Source organism: Hemitrygon akajei, chromosome 8 (assembly GCF_048418815.1).
Source record: "Hemitrygon akajei chromosome 8, sHemAka1.3, whole genome shotgun sequence".
Taxonomy (NCBI): Eukaryota; Metazoa; Chordata; class Chondrichthyes; order Myliobatiformes; family Dasyatidae; genus Hemitrygon; species Hemitrygon akajei.
Window position 1 is genome coordinate 68,259,988 of NC_133131.1, and position 19,137 is coordinate 68,279,124.

General features: G+C 37.9%; 1 protein-coding gene across 2 annotated transcripts in view; it reads left to right on the plus strand.

Annotated features, from left to right (window-relative positions):
- LOC140731954 (AT-rich interactive domain-containing protein 2-like) overlaps positions 1-19,137 on the plus strand; it is a 322,272-nt gene that overhangs the window by 277,302 nt on the left and 25,833 nt on the right. For both annotated transcript variants that reach the window (XM_073053964.1, XM_073053965.1), the window contains exons 14-15: positions 1,388-1,587; positions 14,658-17,035. In XM_073053964.1, the coding sequence (XP_072910065.1) occupies positions 1,388-1,587; positions 14,658-17,035 (2,578 nt within the window). The remainder of the gene's footprint in view (positions 1-1,387; positions 1,588-14,657; positions 17,036-19,137) is intronic.

Consider the following 19,137-nt stretch of genomic DNA (forward strand, 5'->3'; position numbering starts at 1 on the left):
TTTCTATTTACTATGAATGCCAACACGAAAGTGAATCTCGGTATATGGTGACATATATGTGTTTTGATGATAAATTTTCTGTGAACTTTGAACTTTATTTCTTCACTCATCATTATTAAGGACTTCATGCACTTCCTCAATAGAAATGAAGTTATACCAAATGTATCAAATAATGATTTAAAAGATCAGATTAATTGAAAATTATTTTTAATCACTCAGTGCCTCAGTGATTGTTACAAACCTGGAGGTCCAGTAAGAGTTTGCTTCAGGCCAGAGATTGCACAGCATCTTAATTTAATGCAAGTTCAGATTAAAAAAAGATGCATCTGAATAAAAGAGCAACAATTTATTATTGAATCATGTGAATTTCCATTTGCTTTTCACATTTGTATTTTTGATGTTGAATCTTATGCAGTATTCATCAAATCTTAAAACTGCAAGACAAAGTAGTAAAGGGAGGAAGGAGGTAATTTGAAACTAAATCTGTGTTATGAGATTTGGGCAAGTGGAGTTTGGATCAATGGAAGAGGTTGTGGAAAAGTAATCAATAGCTTTTTGCTTCCCGTTACAAAGAGAGAAATATGCAAATAAGTATAAGGATTATTACCTGGAGTACAGGAAATTCAGGTGTGTTAGGATAAAAAAGATTGATATGATAAATTGTAGTTGAAAATAGAAGTCTTGGAGATAAAGAAGTCAGTTAGTCTAGATTGGAAGCATCTAGGTACTGAAGAGATTCCTTGTATGTGGAGGATTCAACATGTTACACTAACTTTTTAGTTCTAAAGGGGATAGTGGGGTACAAAGCTTCTCAACCACTGGTATAGTTAATTACTAAAATTATACAAGGACATCGGGATTTTAGTTACTCAACATGAGAGACCCTGATTAATTTCAGGATAGTGAAAAGCAGAGAAAATGATAGATTTCACCATTATGACTGATCGCAGAAAGCCCAATTACTAGATGACACTGATTTAAGTTAACTGACAAAATTAACTTGGATGTGACATGAGAAACTAATATTTATTCTGAAAATTGTTGTTATCTTGCATGTGCTATTTATAAAGTTGTTGGAAGCACATTCAATAATATTCTGCAGGGAGGTGGGTAAGTACTTCAAGGATGAGACATCAACAGGGCAATTACTCTGGAAAAGCTAGGAAGTAATAAATTGAAGAGCTCCTCCAAAGATCTGGCGTGGACGCAGACTGTGCCTTGACATTCTAAAATTCACAGTCTCTACTAACTCATTGTGTAGTTTACTTAGTGACTTGCAAGTGTATAACCTGCTAACTAAGAAACGTGAGAAAACCATTCTTAAGGGGTTATAATCATTCAAAAATCTTTACCGATTGGGGTAACAATTATATAATCTCTGATTTAGGTTGACCTTTCCGAATCACACAATAAAGAAGATAGAAGATGCTGGTGCTAATGGTCAGTCACAGTTTCACGTGGTTGGGATCAAACGTAGAGCAGTACCTCTACCTATAGGAGCATTTCATCAAGAACAGCACATGGCAAACCATTCCTCGGTCACAATGAAAACTGGCTCTACTTCCAGTACAACACCAAGTTCTATTGGTAAGAGAATAGTGAATGACATTTGTATTTAGAGTTTAATTGCGTAAGCTCTACTTTCAGAGAAAAATAATGTTAATACAGAGAAGAAATCATCCAATATTTCAAGTTGTGATGACAATTTTTTCCTCCAAGAATCAAAGACTGCTTACAATGGTCCAGGATGTTCTGTACACATTACATAAATAATTACTTTGATAGAATTTTCACCTGATGGAGACCCTAAAGGTAGATGGGGTCATAAAAAGGGCTTTTGGCCCATCAGGTTAATGGGGTCATAAAGAGAACTTTGCATATTGGCCTTCAAAAATCAAATTATTGAGCACAGGAGTTGGAATGTTATGTTGAAGTTCTGTAAGACGTAGGTAAGGCCATAGATGGAGTATTGTGTGCAACTTGGTCATCTACCTACGAGAAAAAATATCTATAAGACAACTGTGAAAATTTATGAGGATGTTGCCAGGGCTTCAGGGCCTGAGTTATAGAGACCTGAGTTATTGAATATGTTAAATCTGTATTCCCTGGATTGTAGAAGAATGAGGGTAGATGTGATGAAGGTAAATAATATTACGAGGGGCAGAGATAGGGTAAATGCAAGCAGGCTTTTTCTGCTGAGGTTGGGTGAGACTAGAACTAGAGGTCATGGGTTAAGGGTAAAAGGTGAAATATTTAAGGGGAATCTGAGGGAGAGCAACTTCACTTAGTGGGTCATGCGAATGTAGAACAAGCATCCTGGAAGTGATGAATGTGGTTTAATTGCAACATTTACAAGAAACTTGGATAAGTACATGGATGGAAAGGATATGGAGGGCTGTGGTACAGGTGCAGGTCGATGGGACTAGGCAGATTAACAGTTTGGCGTGGACTAGATGAGCAAGTGGGTCTGTTTCTGTACTGTAGTACTCTGACTTCATAAAAACTAAGAAATTTTCAATTCAATTTTACATTGACCTTTAAGACAAATATGCCTGGTTTACACTTAACTCCTCGTGCACCTCTTCCCATGCAAAGTGCAAGATTTTCATCCAGATTACATCTCATGGTACTTGTGTGAAATGTGTTTTAGCCATTCATAACCAGATACAAGTATATTCAATCATGTACATGAAGATATAAATACTAAAGTTTATTAATAGCCTTCAGATTACTTCAAAGCAACAGCAAGTCAAAAGTGGTTTCTTATTTAATATCCAAAGAATTATAATTGATGTTTCTGACAGTATGTTTAAATTAATTTTTTAAGATAATTTTTACTCTGGAGATTTGATAATAGTCTGGACGTTTGGTAATCTCATGGTTAATTTTTAGTATGTATGCACTTTTAAAAATTTAATATTTGTGTTATATGCAAAGTAATTTGGCATTATTTTAATCTTACTAAATTTTCTGCAGTTTTCTTTCATAAATATTCATTTGGGTTATATATTTGTGTTTGATTATTTTGTTACAAAATCATCCCTCACTTAATTCATGAAAACTTTCACAGATTTACAATTTCTTTTGGAAGAAGTTTTGGTATCTTCAAGGAAATGTTCCCGAATCTAAGGCATTTTGACTACTTTTTCTTGATGCTGCTTGAGTTCTTCAAGCATTTCTGTTTAGTGTCTCGCATTCTGGAGTTCACGTGGAAATTCAAAGCTTACAATTTAAAATATAATTAGTTATACATTTGATTTGTATATTTGTAGTTATATAATTTCTAATAACAATTCCATTTTTAATGCATTTCGAAACTATTTGCAAGGTAAAAGATGGAGACACAAAGCAGGAGTCATCACCCAGTAGGTATAATACGAGTCATTGGAAAACTGTTGAAACTTGTTGTTTAGTAGCAGTGCAATTGGAAATTCATAACCATTAGGGATGGTCAATATGATATTTGAGCTCCCTATACATAAAACAAGCAGACTGAATGGAAGGGAACATGTAAATTTCCAAATGTGCTGCATAAAAGTTACTGTCTATAGTTTTGTTAGGGGCTGGGGAGTGTAACATATTAGCATGGACAACAGATTGGCTAGCTACAGAGATCTGAAGATCTCAACCATGATCTTGTTAAATGGTGGAGTACATTTCATGGGCTGGACTGCTCTTTGGTCTAATATGTAATGTTAATTAATACTGTGACTGCTGGCAACCTGAGAGGCTCTCCAAGAGCTACAACAGGCTGGGGAACTCATAAAAATGTGCAGAAACATGTTTTTGTGGCATGTCAGGCTAGTCTCACAGGCCAGATGTGTGGAGTTATGTTGTACATCACATATCTATGAAATCATTATACTGAGCAACTAGCAATCCTTTAGATGTAGATGAAATACCCAGATTAATTGGAAAGTACTTTGTACTTATTAGTTGGTTTTTCATTGCCCTTTTTTATCAAATCTATCCAGCCATTTCCTGTAGACTCTCAGAATGCATATTTTTTGGGTTCAGGGGATGTGTTCGATACTTTATCTTGATGATCATCTATGTTCCTGACTTTCTTTAGACTCTTACTTTTTTTCCTGCTTTGTTGTCTCTGGAATTAAAGGAAGATGTATCATATTGTATAATGTTTCAACCTTATTCCTCCATAACATTTTTACCTTTTTTGACTCCTGGACTACATCCCCAGTGTCCCCTCTTCCTTTCGAGCCATTACATAAAAACTATAAAGAATTTATTATGCACTGTGGGAAGAAAAATAAGAACTGCAAATCCAAAACTACAAATAAAAATATTTATTTAGTTACAGTAAAAACTATTTTACTATTTTCAGCAACAATTTTAGAGTACCTAAGTAGTCCAACTATTCACTACGTCATTGCTTTGCACCTTTCAGTGAGATGCATAGACTTCTCAATAGCAGGCTAACTATCACTCAGAGGGAGTTTCAGATCCCTACATTCAGTAATTTTGCAGTCAGTTTCGTTGCTTTGAAAGAAGTTGTGCGACTGCACTGAAACCACTAAATGTGATGTTGGAAAGGCAATAAAGAAATCTTGACCTTTATCCACAGTACAGGATAGTGTTCAGAGGTTTCTTTCTGCAACTAAAAGTCTTGATATGATTTTTTGAACCTTGGCTTCAATAATCCCACTGTGGCATCCTGTCATAGGTGCTGCCCTTTCTGTTGCACAGTTAAGAATGTTGGTGAGCAGAATGGCAATTTCTGAAAAATTGCTCAACATCCTAAAATATTGACTCCCCCTTCATATCTGTTTCAAGTTCCCTTGAAAATAACAATTCTTAAAGCATGCTTTAATCTTTTATTAAGCGAACATAACCAAGAAGCAAAGATTGGTTGCCTGGCAAAGCTGACTCATTCAACTGCAGAGCAAATTCTGTTATCCAAAGTACGTTGCAGAATGTGTCTTCCAAATTCTTAGACATTTCATCTATTCATCTTTGAACAGAGTTGTCATTGAATGGAATCACTTTAATTATTTGGTCTGGTGACTTCTGCAAAGCCGTACTCAGAACCTCCCTTACCACTGGCAGAATCAGTTCTTACCCAATTGTATGGGGCTTTCCAGATACAGCAGTGAGCAATGAAAAGTTGTATGAAGCACACAAACCATCACTGTTTTGTTGTGAAGTGCTGACAAACATGTTTTGAAGTATTATCCATTTCTGGAAAGTTTTCACAAAATGGTTGAAAATAAACCAAGTTCTTGTTTGCTTTATCCTGGTGTGCTCTCTTCAAATGTTCAAAGAGCCTGGATGGTTTCATTGCCTCACTCGGAAACACCTTTTCACAAAACAGAAACATCGGCTTGGCGCTGGTATAAATCCATAATTCAGATACCCTGCACTATACTGTTTACACTTCTTTCTCGTTTGGTCTGCTTCTGCCTTTTTCATTAAGTATTAATTACCACGGTCAATCATATATTGTTTAAGTCCAACGTGAAGCACTGCGATCAATAAACGGGAAAGTTATGACATCATTATAGCTCGGGCAAATCCTGAATCACTGCCTGAAGGTGCATAAATGGGGCAGTGATATTTAGGTTGGGCCATGAAATACAGTCAAGTCCATTTGAAACAGCAGACTTCCATACCCTAATTTACAGGAATTGTGTAACTGTGATTAGGAAATGGGAATTGTACTAACTAATAGTGTACTACAGCAGTGAACAGCAATAATGTGCAGGCCGGGCCTGGAAATGACACAAAATCTTCAGACCAGATTTCTCATGATATGCCAAGGACAGAAGTTTCAGATGCTCTTCAGCAACTATAATGCACTTCAACCAAAGTCTAAGAGAACAGTGGGTTAGCAAGGGGTGAGGTGATCATGCGATCATTGTAAGCTATTATGAGGCACTGAGGAGCAAACGCTTATAATAAGTATTTTCTTAAATTAAGCCTGTAATCCCTGAGCTGCTCCTTTGCTACAAAGCACCCCCTCCACCTCCCCTTTATTTTTTTTGCCCCCTTGGAAACTCCCATCGGGGGGGGGGGCGCAGGCACAGATATCACACACTTTGGGACTATGGCTTTAAAGGAACCACATTTATTTTTTGCTACTCGAATGAATCAGCAGATGCTGGAAATAATTAAATAAAAACACAAAATGCTGGTAGAACTCAGCAGGTCAGACAGCATCTATGGGAGGAGGTAGTGAGGACGTTTCGGGCTGATGAAGGGTTTCGACCCAAAATGTCATCACTACCTCCTCCCATAGATGCTGTCTGGCCTGCTGAGTTCTGCCAGCATTTTGTATTTTTTGCTACTATTGGTTTTACATTGTTGCAGAAGTTATTACAATCTGTTCTGTCTATCTTGCAAATTTATTCATACATACCATCATTTCCCTCGGTCCTCAATTTTTGTCATTCCTTGCCTCATTCATATTCATAGACTTACTGCTTTTTGTAGCAATGTTATAATCCATCTAATACAGTCATAATATCTTTTGTTGTTCACAGATGGATTACTTGTTTTTATTTCTCAGAGGAATGTGTATTTGTTCAGAATATTGAAATATTTCTCAAAGCACCTGCTATTATTTATCTACTGAAACTTTTAATCTAATTCAGTATCTACCCCTGTATCATTGGCTTTTTATTTCATTTCTGTAATTTCTGACTGAGCTGTAACTCTCTTCAGCTGCATACTGAATTCTCTCATATTGTGATATTTCCTCAGAGACTTTCTCAGGAGGTTACTATTCACTTTATCTCATTGCAGAATATAAGGCTTGCTTCAGCCTGTTCCTGGAATTATTCAATTACATATTGTTCCAGAGAACTTTTCCAAATGAGTTCTTTGAAATCCTCCTCCAAAATGCATTTAAAGTCTCAGATGACATGAAAGCTAAAAATCCAAGATGATTGCTATTATTTCTCCTACATTATTTTCTTTTTTTTTTGACTAATTTTTTGTCAGAATCTGGTTTATCATCACTGGCATGTGTCAGGAAATTTAACTTAGCAGCAACAGTTCAATGTAATACATAATATAGAAGAAAGAAGAAGAAATAAGTAAGTAAATTTACAGTATACTATATTGAATAGATTAAAATTGTGCAAAAAAACAGAAATAATTGTATACTGAAAAAGTGAGGTAGTGTTCATGTGTTCGATGTCCATTTAGGAATTTATATGGCAGAGGGGAAGAAGCTGTTCTTGAATCACTGAGTGTGTGCCTTCAGGCTTCTGTACCTCCTACCTGATGGTAACAGTGAAAAAAGGGAATGCCCTGGGTGCTGGAGGCCCTTAATAGTGGGTGCTTCCTTTCTGAGACACTGCTCCCTGAAGATGTCCTGGGTACTTTGTAGACTAGTACCCAAGATGGAACCAACTAAATTTGCAACTCGCTGTAGCTTCTTTCGGTCTTGTGCAGTAGCCCCATCCCTCCATACCAGACAGTGATGCAGCCTGTCAGAATGTTCTCCACAGTACATCTGTAGAAGTTTTTGAGTGTATTTGTTGACATGCCAAATCTCTTCAAACTCCTAATGAAATGTAGCTGCTGTTTTGTCTTCTTTTTAACTACATTTATATGTTGTGACCAGGTTAGGTCCTCAGAGATCTTGACACCCAAGAACTTGAACTGCTGATTCTCTCCACCTCTGAACTCTCTGTGAGGATTAGTGTGTGTTCCTTCATCTTACCCTTCCTGAAGTCCACAATCAGCTCTTTCGTCTTACTGATGTTGAGTCTAGTATATTGCTGTCATGAAAGGCCAGTATGCAAACCAGTAAACCAAAGATTTTTTTTAGTGGAAGTCAATAAAACTGCAGTATCTGATATCTGAGATAAAAGCAGAAAATATTAGGAATACCCTGGTGAGCAGGCAAGATAGCATCTGTAAAAAGAGAACAGGATTAGCCTTTCAGTCAAAGACCATTGGAATTGGGAAAGGAAAAACTTGATATGAGTTGAGAGAATGGGTAGTGAGATGGAAAGGAGAAAGATTGAATGTGATTGAAGTGACTTGAGTGCGGCCAGGTTATCATCGGATTACGTAGTGGTTGATAGGTTCATCATGATAATACACTCATCAGAGTGAAAAATGTGAAATACAGGTCCATGAGACATGGCCAGCAGATGGGACAGTGTTACCGGATGGAGAAAAACCAAGCCAGTGTCAGAGATGGATGGCACTATCAGAACTGGCCAGATCTGATACAGAGAAGGCAAATTTACCAGAATTTGTGGAGTTTAATATTGAGTCCAGAAGGCTACAAAGAGCCCACAGGCAGATTGGGGAGGGGAGCACTGTCCTCAAACATGAGTTGTACCTCATTGTTACAGTGTTGGAGGCTACAAGCAGTTCAGCGTGAGTGGAATAGAGAACTAAATGTCAGGCAATAAGAAACACGGGGGGGGGGGGTCACTTCTTCAGACTGAATGTAGGTACTCTGCAAAGAGAATACCCAATTTGTTTTTGGTAAAAGACTCCATATTGTGAACTCTAAATTTGTACACTAGATTGAATTTTTTTTGTCCCTGTCTTTTATCTCGCCCCTCCTACCTCCCAATCTAATTCTATACTCTCTTTTTCTAAGCAAGGATCATTCTTGCTACTTACCCTTGTGTTTACCTCCACTCCTTTAGCATCAAGAACTAGAAATGTAGAAATATAGAAAACCTATGCACAATATAGGCCCTTCGGCCCACAATGCTGTGCTGAGCATGTACTTACTTTAGAAATTACCTAACGTTACTCATAACCCTCTATTTTTTCTAAGCTCCAAAGACTCTAGTATATTTAACTCATGATCTTTCTCACTGTGAGATCATGTTATAAATTTTAGTTACTTACCTAGTGTCTGTCAAATGTTTCATGAATTCAGAAACATCTGTAAGTTTAACTTTTTATATTTTGCTAATTTGCTTTTACTGTTAAGCTCTCTGCTTATCATTCAGAAATTGTAATCTTAGTCTTTAACTTCATGCTTTCACTTTAAGTCCAACCTTTTTCTCCCTTGAATACTGCCTTTCCTCTATGCTTTTGCCTTTATTTTCTGATTCCCTGGAATATGGGTCCAGGCTGATTTAAGTTGAAGCCAGCACAGCTTTCAATTCTGGAAGTATTGGATGTTGCTGTCCTGTGAATCAAAACTCCTTCTGTTCACACAAGTCTCTGAGCCACTCTAACCCTTACCAATTCGCACAAGTAAAACATCTGAGATGATTATTCTTTACCTGGAGAATTACAGTCGCTAATTTTCTCCCCCCCCCTCCCCCCATTTCAAGTTTATTCAACTGAACACTTTAAAATTCAGAGATTTTGTAGATTTTAAAATAATACAAATTATGTATAAAGTAAAAAATGGACAGTTACCACAAAGTATCCAAAGATTGTTTAAAATGAGAAAAAATCAACATGACTTGAGAGGAGCATGTATATTTCAAAAACAAATGTAAAAAGAATCATTGTACAAAGTCAGAGGGGTGAATCTATGGAACAGTTGTAGTGAGAATTTAAAAACATTTAAAAACATTTTTTAAGTTAAAAAAAAATTATTTTAAAATAATTTAATGAACAAATATAAAATACATGATTTAAAATTAATGGGGGTAATGTAAATAAATGATACTTGGAATTGGATTTTGTGTTAAAAGATTATGAAATTCTTTGTTTTGATGTGATGATTGACACAAGTATGTTTTTGTATAAGAGGGATAGGTGTAATAAGCTGTAGTTTCAGCCTACACCCTTTCGGTCTCTTTTGAAGATTTTTATTATTTAATTTTGTCTTATGAAATCATCGTTGAAAATGATGCTTTTTGTTATGTTTGCACTGACCGAAATAAAATTTAATTCATTCATTCAAGTTCTCTATTAACAATTAGTGCATTGCAAAATAGAACTAAACTACTCAATCAATTGGAAATATTAATACTGTTTCTCTCTCCTCAGATACTATATAATCTGCTTCTAGCATCTAGTCTTCATTAGACTGGTACTTCCAATCATACTTGTAGAAAGCCATTTCTATCCATCTGACTCCCAGTTCTCTTTCCATTTTACTCTCATTCCCGCCACTGGAATGGTCGCCATGCCAATTTGACTATCCTTCCAACAGTCTTTTCTCACATTCTTGGAAACACCAGATGCCTATTACATATTGAGCTAAGTATGAAGGCCAGGGCTGCTTTATTACTACATTCTGGTATTTGTACTTTGCTGGTCTGCATTTGCGTTCTTTTGTGACTCACCGCTGAGCAAATGCAGTATCTCTTTATACCTTAAAGATCATTCAACATAGGAGCAAAATTAGGCCATTTGGACCATCGATTCTGCTCTGCCATTCCATGGTGGTTGATTATTATTTCTCACAACTCCATTCTCTTGCCTTCTTCCCACAACCTTTTATGCCCGAGAGTCTATGAACATTGGCTTTAAATATACCCAATGATTTGGCATCTGCAGCTGCCTTTGACAGTGAATTCAACAGATTCATGACTTACACGAGGAAATCTGCAGATGCTGGAAATTCAAACAAGACACACAAAATGCTGGTGGAACACCACAGGCCAGGCAGCATCTATAAGGAGAAGCACTGTCGACATTTCGGGCTGAGACCCTTCGTCAGGCCCGAAACATTGACAGTGCTTCTCCTTAAAGATGCTGCCTGGCCTGCTGTGTTCCACCAGCATTTTGTGTGAGATTCATGACTTTCTGGCTAAAGAAGTTACACCTCAGCGTTATTGTAAAGGGACATCCTTCTATTCTGGTCCTGGACTCCCTCACTATAGAAAACATCCTCTCCACATCACTTTACCTAGACCTTTCAGTAGGTTTTGAGTTTTCCCCTCATTTTTAAATTCCAGCAAGTTTAGTCCCAGAGGCATCAAATGTTCCTCATACATTAGCTCTTTCATTCGCAGGATAATTCTCATGAACCTCTGGATCCTCTCCAGTGCCAGTGTGTCCTTTCTTAGATAAGGGGCCTAAAACTGCTCACAGTGCTCCAAGTGCATAGGACCAATGCCTTTATAAAGCCAGAGTATCACATCCTTGTTTTTTTATTTTAAATTATAGTCCTCTTGAACTTAATGCTGGCATTCATTTGCTTTCTTTACCACCAGCTCAGCCTGCAAGTTAACCATATACTTCCCTACACTGTATTCCATCTTCCATTTCTTTACCCATTCACCTAATCCAAGTTCTTCTGCAGACCCTCTGCTTCTTCAACACTGCCTGTCCCTTCACCATCTTTGTATCATCCACAAAGCTGGCCACAGAGCCATTAATTCCGTCCTCAAAATCATTGACATATCATGTTGTAAAGAAGCGATCGCACCACTAAAAGGCCCTCTTTATTCCCACTCTTTACTTCCTGTCAGTCAGCCAATCTTCAAACCATGCTGGTTTCTTTCCTGTAATACCTTGGACTTTTATCTTGTTTAGCAGTGTGTGGCCTTTTGTAACTCAAAGTAAACAACATTCACTGAATCTTCTTTATCTATATTTCCTGCTATTTCCTCAAAGAATTCCAACAGATTTGTTAGGTAAGATTTCCCCTAAAGATAACTACGCTGACTTGGCCTATTTATCATGTACCCCGGTACCTTGAAATCTTATCGTTAATAATGGATTCCAACATCTTTCCAACGACTTAAGTCAGGCAAACTGGCCTTTAATTTCCTGTTAACGCACACAAAATGCTGGAGGAACTCAGCAGGCCAGGCAGCATCGATGGAAAAAACTACAGTCAACATTTCAGGCCAAAACCCTTCGGCAGGACTAGAGCAAAAAAGCTGAGAGAGTAAATTAAAAAAGGTGGGGGGAGTGGAGAGAGAAACATGGGGTGATGGGTCAAACCTGGAAGGAAAGGGGTGAGGTAAAGAGCTGGGAAATCGATTGGTGAAAGAGACAGGAGGCCATGGAAGAAAGATAAAGGGGGGGGGGAGGAGAACCAGACGGAGGCAATGGGCAGGCAAGGAGATAAGGTGAAAGAGGGAAAAGGGGATGGGAGATGGTGAGGGGGAGCATTACCGGAAGTTTGAGAAATCGATGTTCAGGTTAGAGTGTACCCAAACAGATGCCTCCCTGCCGGTTTCCGTTACGGGGAGCCTCTAACCTGATGGCATGAACATCAATTTTGTCAAACCTCGGGTAATGCCCACCCTCACCATTTCCCATCCCCTTTTCCCTCTCTCACGTTATCTCCTTGCCAGCCCATTGCCTCCCTCTGGTACTCCTCCCCCCTTTTTCTTTCTTCCATGGCCTTCTGTCTCTTTCACCAATCAATTTCCCAGCTCTTTACTTCATTTTGTGTGTGTTGCTCAGATTTTCCCTTGTTTATAATTTCCTGTCTTTTGCCTCCCTTCCTTCTTAAAAGAATGGAATGACATTTGTGACTTTCCAGTCCTCTGTAACTATTCCAGAATCCTGTTATTCTTGAAAGATCACCACTAATGCCTCCATAATTTCTTCAGCTTCCCAAGCACAGTAATAGGAACTACACTCACTTCTGTCACCCTGATACTTTTAAGTGTTTGGCATTCTGTTAGTGTCTTCCACAGTGAAGACTGATACAAAATACTTACTGAGTTTGTCTGCCATTTCCTTGTCCCTGTTGCAACCTCTCCAGCATCATTTTCCAGTGGTCTGATAATCCTCTCCTATCTCTCTTTTGCTGTTTATACATCTGATAAAACTTATGGTATTTTATATTACTGGTTAGCTAACCTTCATGTTACATTTTTCTCTCATTATTGCTTTTTTTACTTGCTTTCTGTTGGTTTTTTAAATCTTCCCACTATCTTTTGCTATATTGTATCTTTTTTGCTCTTTTGCTCTTATGCTGTCTTTAACTTCTGTTGTCTTTTGTTCTTATGCTGTCTTTAACTTCTGTTGTCAGCCCCCATGTTTGCTTCATCCTCCCTTTGGAAGACTACTACTTTGGGATGTTTCTATCCTGTGCCTTCTGAATTGTTTCCAGAAACTCCAGTCATTGTTGTTCTGCTGTCAAACCTGCTAGTGTCCCTTTCCATTCAACTTTGGCCATCTCCTCTCTGATGCTTCTGTAGCTCACTTTACTCCACTGTAATACTGATACATCTGACGTTAGCTTCTCCCTCTCTAAAACTGCAGGGTGAATGCCATCGTATTATGATCACTGCCTCTAAGGATTCCTTTACTTTAAGCTCCCTAATCAAATCTGGTTTATTACACAATGCCAAATCCACAATGGCCTTTTCCCTTGTGGGCTCAACCCCAAGCTGCTCTGAAAGCCATTTTGTAGACATTCTACAAATTCCTTTTAACACTTCATGTGGATCACTAACTAGAAAATTGAACAAATAAATAATAGGCAAGCCTATGTTACTTTTATTCACAGCCTTACACCATTAAATTTGTGGTCTCATCTATTAATTGAGCCCCCTAAATCTGCTATTTGTTGATCTAGATTGAGAACCTTGTGAAACATTGCTTGCCACATCAATTAATTTCAGTCTGCTACATTCCAAATGACTAGTAACCCAGGACACAGTTTGGGAGTCATTATTCTATTGGTTATTTGAGTAATAACCTACTTATGTGATAGCTTGGCATTGATGCAAAGAATTCTTGTACTGGACCTAATCAGTCTTTGAGTTTGTTGGGAGAACTACTTAAGGAGGACTAAAATGGAGCATCTCCAACTTCTTTAGATCTATATAAAAAGCTTGCAACCCCATAGAGAGTACTGTGGCATATTCAGGACACTGCATTTTAGGAATAAATTGATGACTTTGGAAAAAGTATGGATGAAATAGGGACTGCTCTGCACATTGAATTTCTAAGAATATGAAGTTTAGAAGAATGGTTTCAGAGATGAGGGATTGCAAGTACTATGTTAGGGTGCTTGTTCTCCTTGGAGAAGAGAAACTGTTTTCATTGTGAAGATTTGATAAGCAAGAACATAAATTTAGGTTGACTGGCAAAAAGAACAGTGCCACCATCTTTTTTTTTTCTGCGCACCAATTGGTCAGGGTTATGAGTGCCTTGTCAGGTTGATGAGTACAAATTCAATAGCAGTCTTCAAAATTGTACATGATTTTTGAAAAGTAGTTTCAAAAAAATGAAGGGATTTCTAGAAATTGCAAGAAGTGGGAAAAGGTCATGCAAACTAGATTGAATTGCTGTCTTCTGTATTGTATTATTCTGTTTCTGTGAAACAAGCCCCAAATGTCAGGTTATCCAGCTATTAAGTTTGGCAGTGGACAGCTGACCAGTCATCAGTTATTTGCTTACTTTACAGACTAAACTCCATAATTTGCATTTGAACAGTGAGCATTGTGAAGATTGCACTTACTGTAAAGCCCTAATGGAGTAAAGTCATGGTACCCTGTCCAGGCTCTCTGTGTTGAACAGTTGAAGAGATGCAAATATTTGTTGCACTGTACTGTAATGAAAGTACTAGATCATTTTCAGTGGTGGATAAAAATTGAGAGAAGGAAATTAAATTAGAGGCAGTAATATCAGCAGTCAGGAAAAATCAGGGAATGATTCTTATGAGTCTTTCATAAAATATGTTATTGCAATTATGTTTGGATTTTTGGAAATAGGCCAGTTCCATATATACAGAATGCTATTACAATAAAGTTAAGTATAACACTGAAATAATCATTTTATGTTCCTTCTAGGTACTGCTGCTCTTCCTGTCCAGAGCAGTTCTGTTCAGATGCACAGAACTGTTGTGTCTACCTTTTCTACAAGTCAACCAGTCACACAAATTCTCCACACAACTCAGACCCAGAGTGTAACCCAGCTGCCTCCTGTGATAAGTACAGCTGTCCAGCATCATCAGTACTGTACCATTTCAAACAACAGTGGAATACAACCTAATGCTCTACTAACATCTGCTGTTCATCCAAATTTACATACTGGAGTAACCACAAATGTTTCTGGAAATGCTGTAGTTCAAGTGGCAGCAACCAAAGTTACTACTGCAGTGCAGCTACCTACCATGACCACTAATGTTCATCTTCCTCATGTTGCAGTTGCTCATCAATCCCTCACTGGACAGCAGCCTGTCTGTTCAACCTCGACAGTTTCTGTTCTCAATCAGACACTGCCTAATTCACAATTTCCTTCACGAACACAACCCATTACAAGTGCTGCCTTATTCTCCCAAGGTCCGCTGATCCAACCTTCTACTGCCCAACCTGTGCAAGTGCATCTTCAATACACAGGAGCTCCTACCACTGTTGTATCTGCTGCTGCACTTCAGCTACCAAGTAATCAGACTTTAACCATTGCAGGCAACCAAAACTCAGTTTCGTCACAGACATTTCAAAACATTAGTCCAACCCCTTTAACTATTGTCAGCAATTCTACCCAGCTTCAACAGCAGCCCCAACAAGGTGTTCAAGTGATAGTAGGACATCAAGGCCAAGTTTACCCTGCTAGTTTTCATCAGATTGTTCTAACAAATCAGGGTGGAATGTCTTCTGCCCAAATGCCACCATCCTCCTTAGTGAACCCCAGTACTTGTGGACAAATGGTTTCTGTTCAACAACCTCCAATTCAAGTCCATGTTCAGCAGCCTTCTGTGGGAGGTCCACAAACTAATACTGGTGAAACCAGTGTAATAAAACAGTTGCTACTTCCTAAACCACCACCTCATTCACAAGCTGGCAAGCTCCTACTTCCTGTCCCACAAGTTTCACCTTCTGTTACCAGGGCTCAAAGTCCTCAGATAGTTTATCAAATGATGGCCAACACAGTACCAACTGTTCAACCCCAATCTCAGCAGCTCTTAATGAACCAACCAAATTTGCAAATATTACAACCACATGGAGGCCTACAGACTGTGCAAATTATCCCTGGCCAGTTAATTTCTACAACCAGCCCTAGCACCATTCTCCAGGGACCGCCTCTCAATCAACAAGTCACAGTCACTGTTGTACCAAATACCAATTTAACCAATACAGATGTGAACCAAGTAAATGCAAGCTCAGCAAATACCCTTTCTGGAGATCATAATGCAAAGCTAGTCACCAGTACTCAACCTATCCAGTCATCATGTGTTTCAGTCAACCAAAGCAAGTCAACTGTAGATGAATCAGAAGGGGAGAAACATGTTTGCCAGAAAACTGAAGATGTTACAAAAGCATTTAATTCACAATCTGCAGAACAACCCTTTGGACAAATCGAAAATGCTTTTGTGGCTAATGCTTACAATTCGAACAATGGACACATAAATGGAAAACCTGATCAGACTGGAAAACTGTTTAATGGGGAGAGTAAGAAGGAGAGCCCCAGCTCAGGGATGAATCATCGTAATTTTGTGGAGAAAACACCAGCTTTGCTGGAATCAAAAGCAAGTAATGAGACAAGCTTGACAAATGGAGATCCAATTTTAGGGAAAGCTGGTGTAGTAGAAATTAAAAATGCATTAAAAAGGCCAATGATTAATGGGGATTCTGATTTTGCAAAAGGTGATCGTTCACACATAGGGAAGGATGTTCCCAATGAGAAGTCAGTTGGCTCTAACCACTTGGGTAATGGGGAGATTCTTAACCAGGAACAACGGGATGTCAAGTGTCATTCGGATGGTGAGACTAATCAATCGGGCAAAATGTGCAATGGACCTTCTTCAGTTTCAAGTTTGAAATCGCATGCACACACTACAGTAATAGTACCAAATCCAACAGTTCAATCACACAGGAACTCTATATTAACTACTGGAACTTCAACAGTCACTTTTAATGTTACCATCCCTCAGCCTCATCACAACGGCAATATGCTTGTACAGTCCAGTCCTACAGAGTCTTCTCAAGTGATCTCCTGTCAGAACAGTAGTACAGTCTCTGCTTCAAAGCTTCCTACCTGTGAAGGTCAGCCATCTCGCCAAGCAATGAAGAGGCCTGGTGAAGACACATCTGCTGTTTCTATGGCAGGTATCCCAAATAAAGTAGGGGTGAGGATCATGACTGTTAGTGACCCTACAAAAGCTGGTAGCAACACCATGATGGTGGCTGTTCCTGCTGGAGCCACCATAAATACAGCAACAATAGCAGTAAGTATATATGATTCATTGCTAAGTTAAATTATTCCAAAATTACTTGAGATACTTGTAGGTCTTTGGTCTGTCTTGAACATTTAAGGAAATTCCAGTATTCCATTTGACAATATATACAGAATATTTACATTGATTGCCTAGATATGAAGAAAGTGGCTAATGAGAGTTAACATGCCAGCACATGTAGCACTTGTTTATAAAATAAGAATTTAAAATGATAACTCTGGAAACAACATCATAATATTCCTTGGAAACAGAATAATGAATAGTCTTGATAAGTGCGAACTCAAAGAAAAGTGAATCAATATGTCCTTTATTAAAAATGACCTTTAAAATTAATTGACTTTTTCAAGAAGGTAACAAGTTCAATGAATAGAAGTTTCCATTTAATATTCTGACACCACACCATGGAATATTAGTAATTGGAAAAATAAATGAATCAAATATGGGAACACCTATTGAGTGTAAGAAATTAACTTAATCATGGGAAGCAGAAGTTGCTACATGTGGATCTGTGAGGAAGCTAGAAGATGGGTCATTAGAGGAAAGTTTCAAAAGTTGGTACTACAGAACTTAAAGGGAATTAAATTTTGCAGAAAAGGACAAGCGAATCAAAGGTGGAGAAGTAAGGATGTGGAAGTACTCATGAGTCATGAATGATAAAGGCATTATAGTAACATTTAAATTAAATACGACAGCCTTGATTCCATGGTGGTGGTCTTAACCTCAGCATTAGAAAATGATGGACTCAAGTCTCTCTCAGGTTTAGAGCATGTATTCTTGATGAGTCATAAAAATTGTATTTTTGCACTAAGATTTACCTTAGAAAAGAAGAGAACAGTTAAAATTGTAAACTAGAGAAGTTAAAGTTTTCTTTATTGAAGTTGAATGGCCAAGGACTGATTTGAGTAGGCAGCACATAATGCAGATTCAATGTTTGTAGCTTCTATTCAATGTAAATAACACGCGTGGTGAATATGGGAATGTTGTGAAACTGGGAGAAAAAGGTGTTGCTTTATTTTTTTTTGGAAAATGTTTAATTAGAAAAATAAGTGTATTAACCTGTTAACTAAATACTCATATCAGAAATTAATTGGAATTTAATTTAATAAGTGGCTTCATGGATGGTGAAAATACTTTAGGATGTCAGTTACTGCAGAATACCCAGCTCTTGATTTCTGAAGTCTTGATTTTCTTAGGGTAGTTGAATTTTAAGAGGGTTATGTTATAAGAGAATTATAATTCTCTTCTACGCAAAGAGAATGCAATTCCTAATTCCTCATTGTTTTAAAAATTAAGGGTCCAACAGGTAAACACATTGATTTTAATTAATTAGGTAAACAATTAAATAGGTAAACAATTGGGTTGATCTTGTCAAAAAATGTGCAACAAACTTGATGTGCTATCTAGCAGTTTTTTGTGCTGTTTTGATTCTGAAAAATTCTATAATCCAGAGATGCTAGCTGGAGTTGCAAGGATTGTTCAAATTTCATATTAAGTTAGTTGGACTGATCACAGGTCAACATCTTGGAAAATTTAGGTTTTTAAAAAAAATTTTGGAGAAACCATCTTTTGAAGATGGTCAGTACTGCAGAAGGAAGTATGGTCTTGCCTCCTGCTCCAGATATCTGGGTACGGAGTTGTTGTTTATTATTGTCAGATGTAGTAAGGTACAGTGAAAAGCTTGTCTGAATACTATTCATACAAGTCAATTCATTACACAGTACATTGAGGTAGGAACAGGTGAAACAATAACAGAATGCTAAGTGAAGTGTAACAGCCTACAAAGAAAATGAGACAATAAGATGCAAGATCATAACAAGGCAGATTGAAGTCAAGAGCCTATCTTATTAGAACCATAGAACATTATCCATCCTTGAGCCTAGTGATACCTGCTTTTGTATCTTCATCCTAGTGGGAAAGGGGAGAAGAGGGAGTGTCCAGGGTGGCTGGAGTCTTTGGTAATGCTGGATACTTTACTAGGGCAGTACAAAACATAGACAGAGTCCATGGAAGGGAGTCTGGTTTCCATGAAGTGCTGGGCTATATCCACAACTGCAGCTTTTTGCAATGCCATGCATAGCAGTTGCCATACCAAA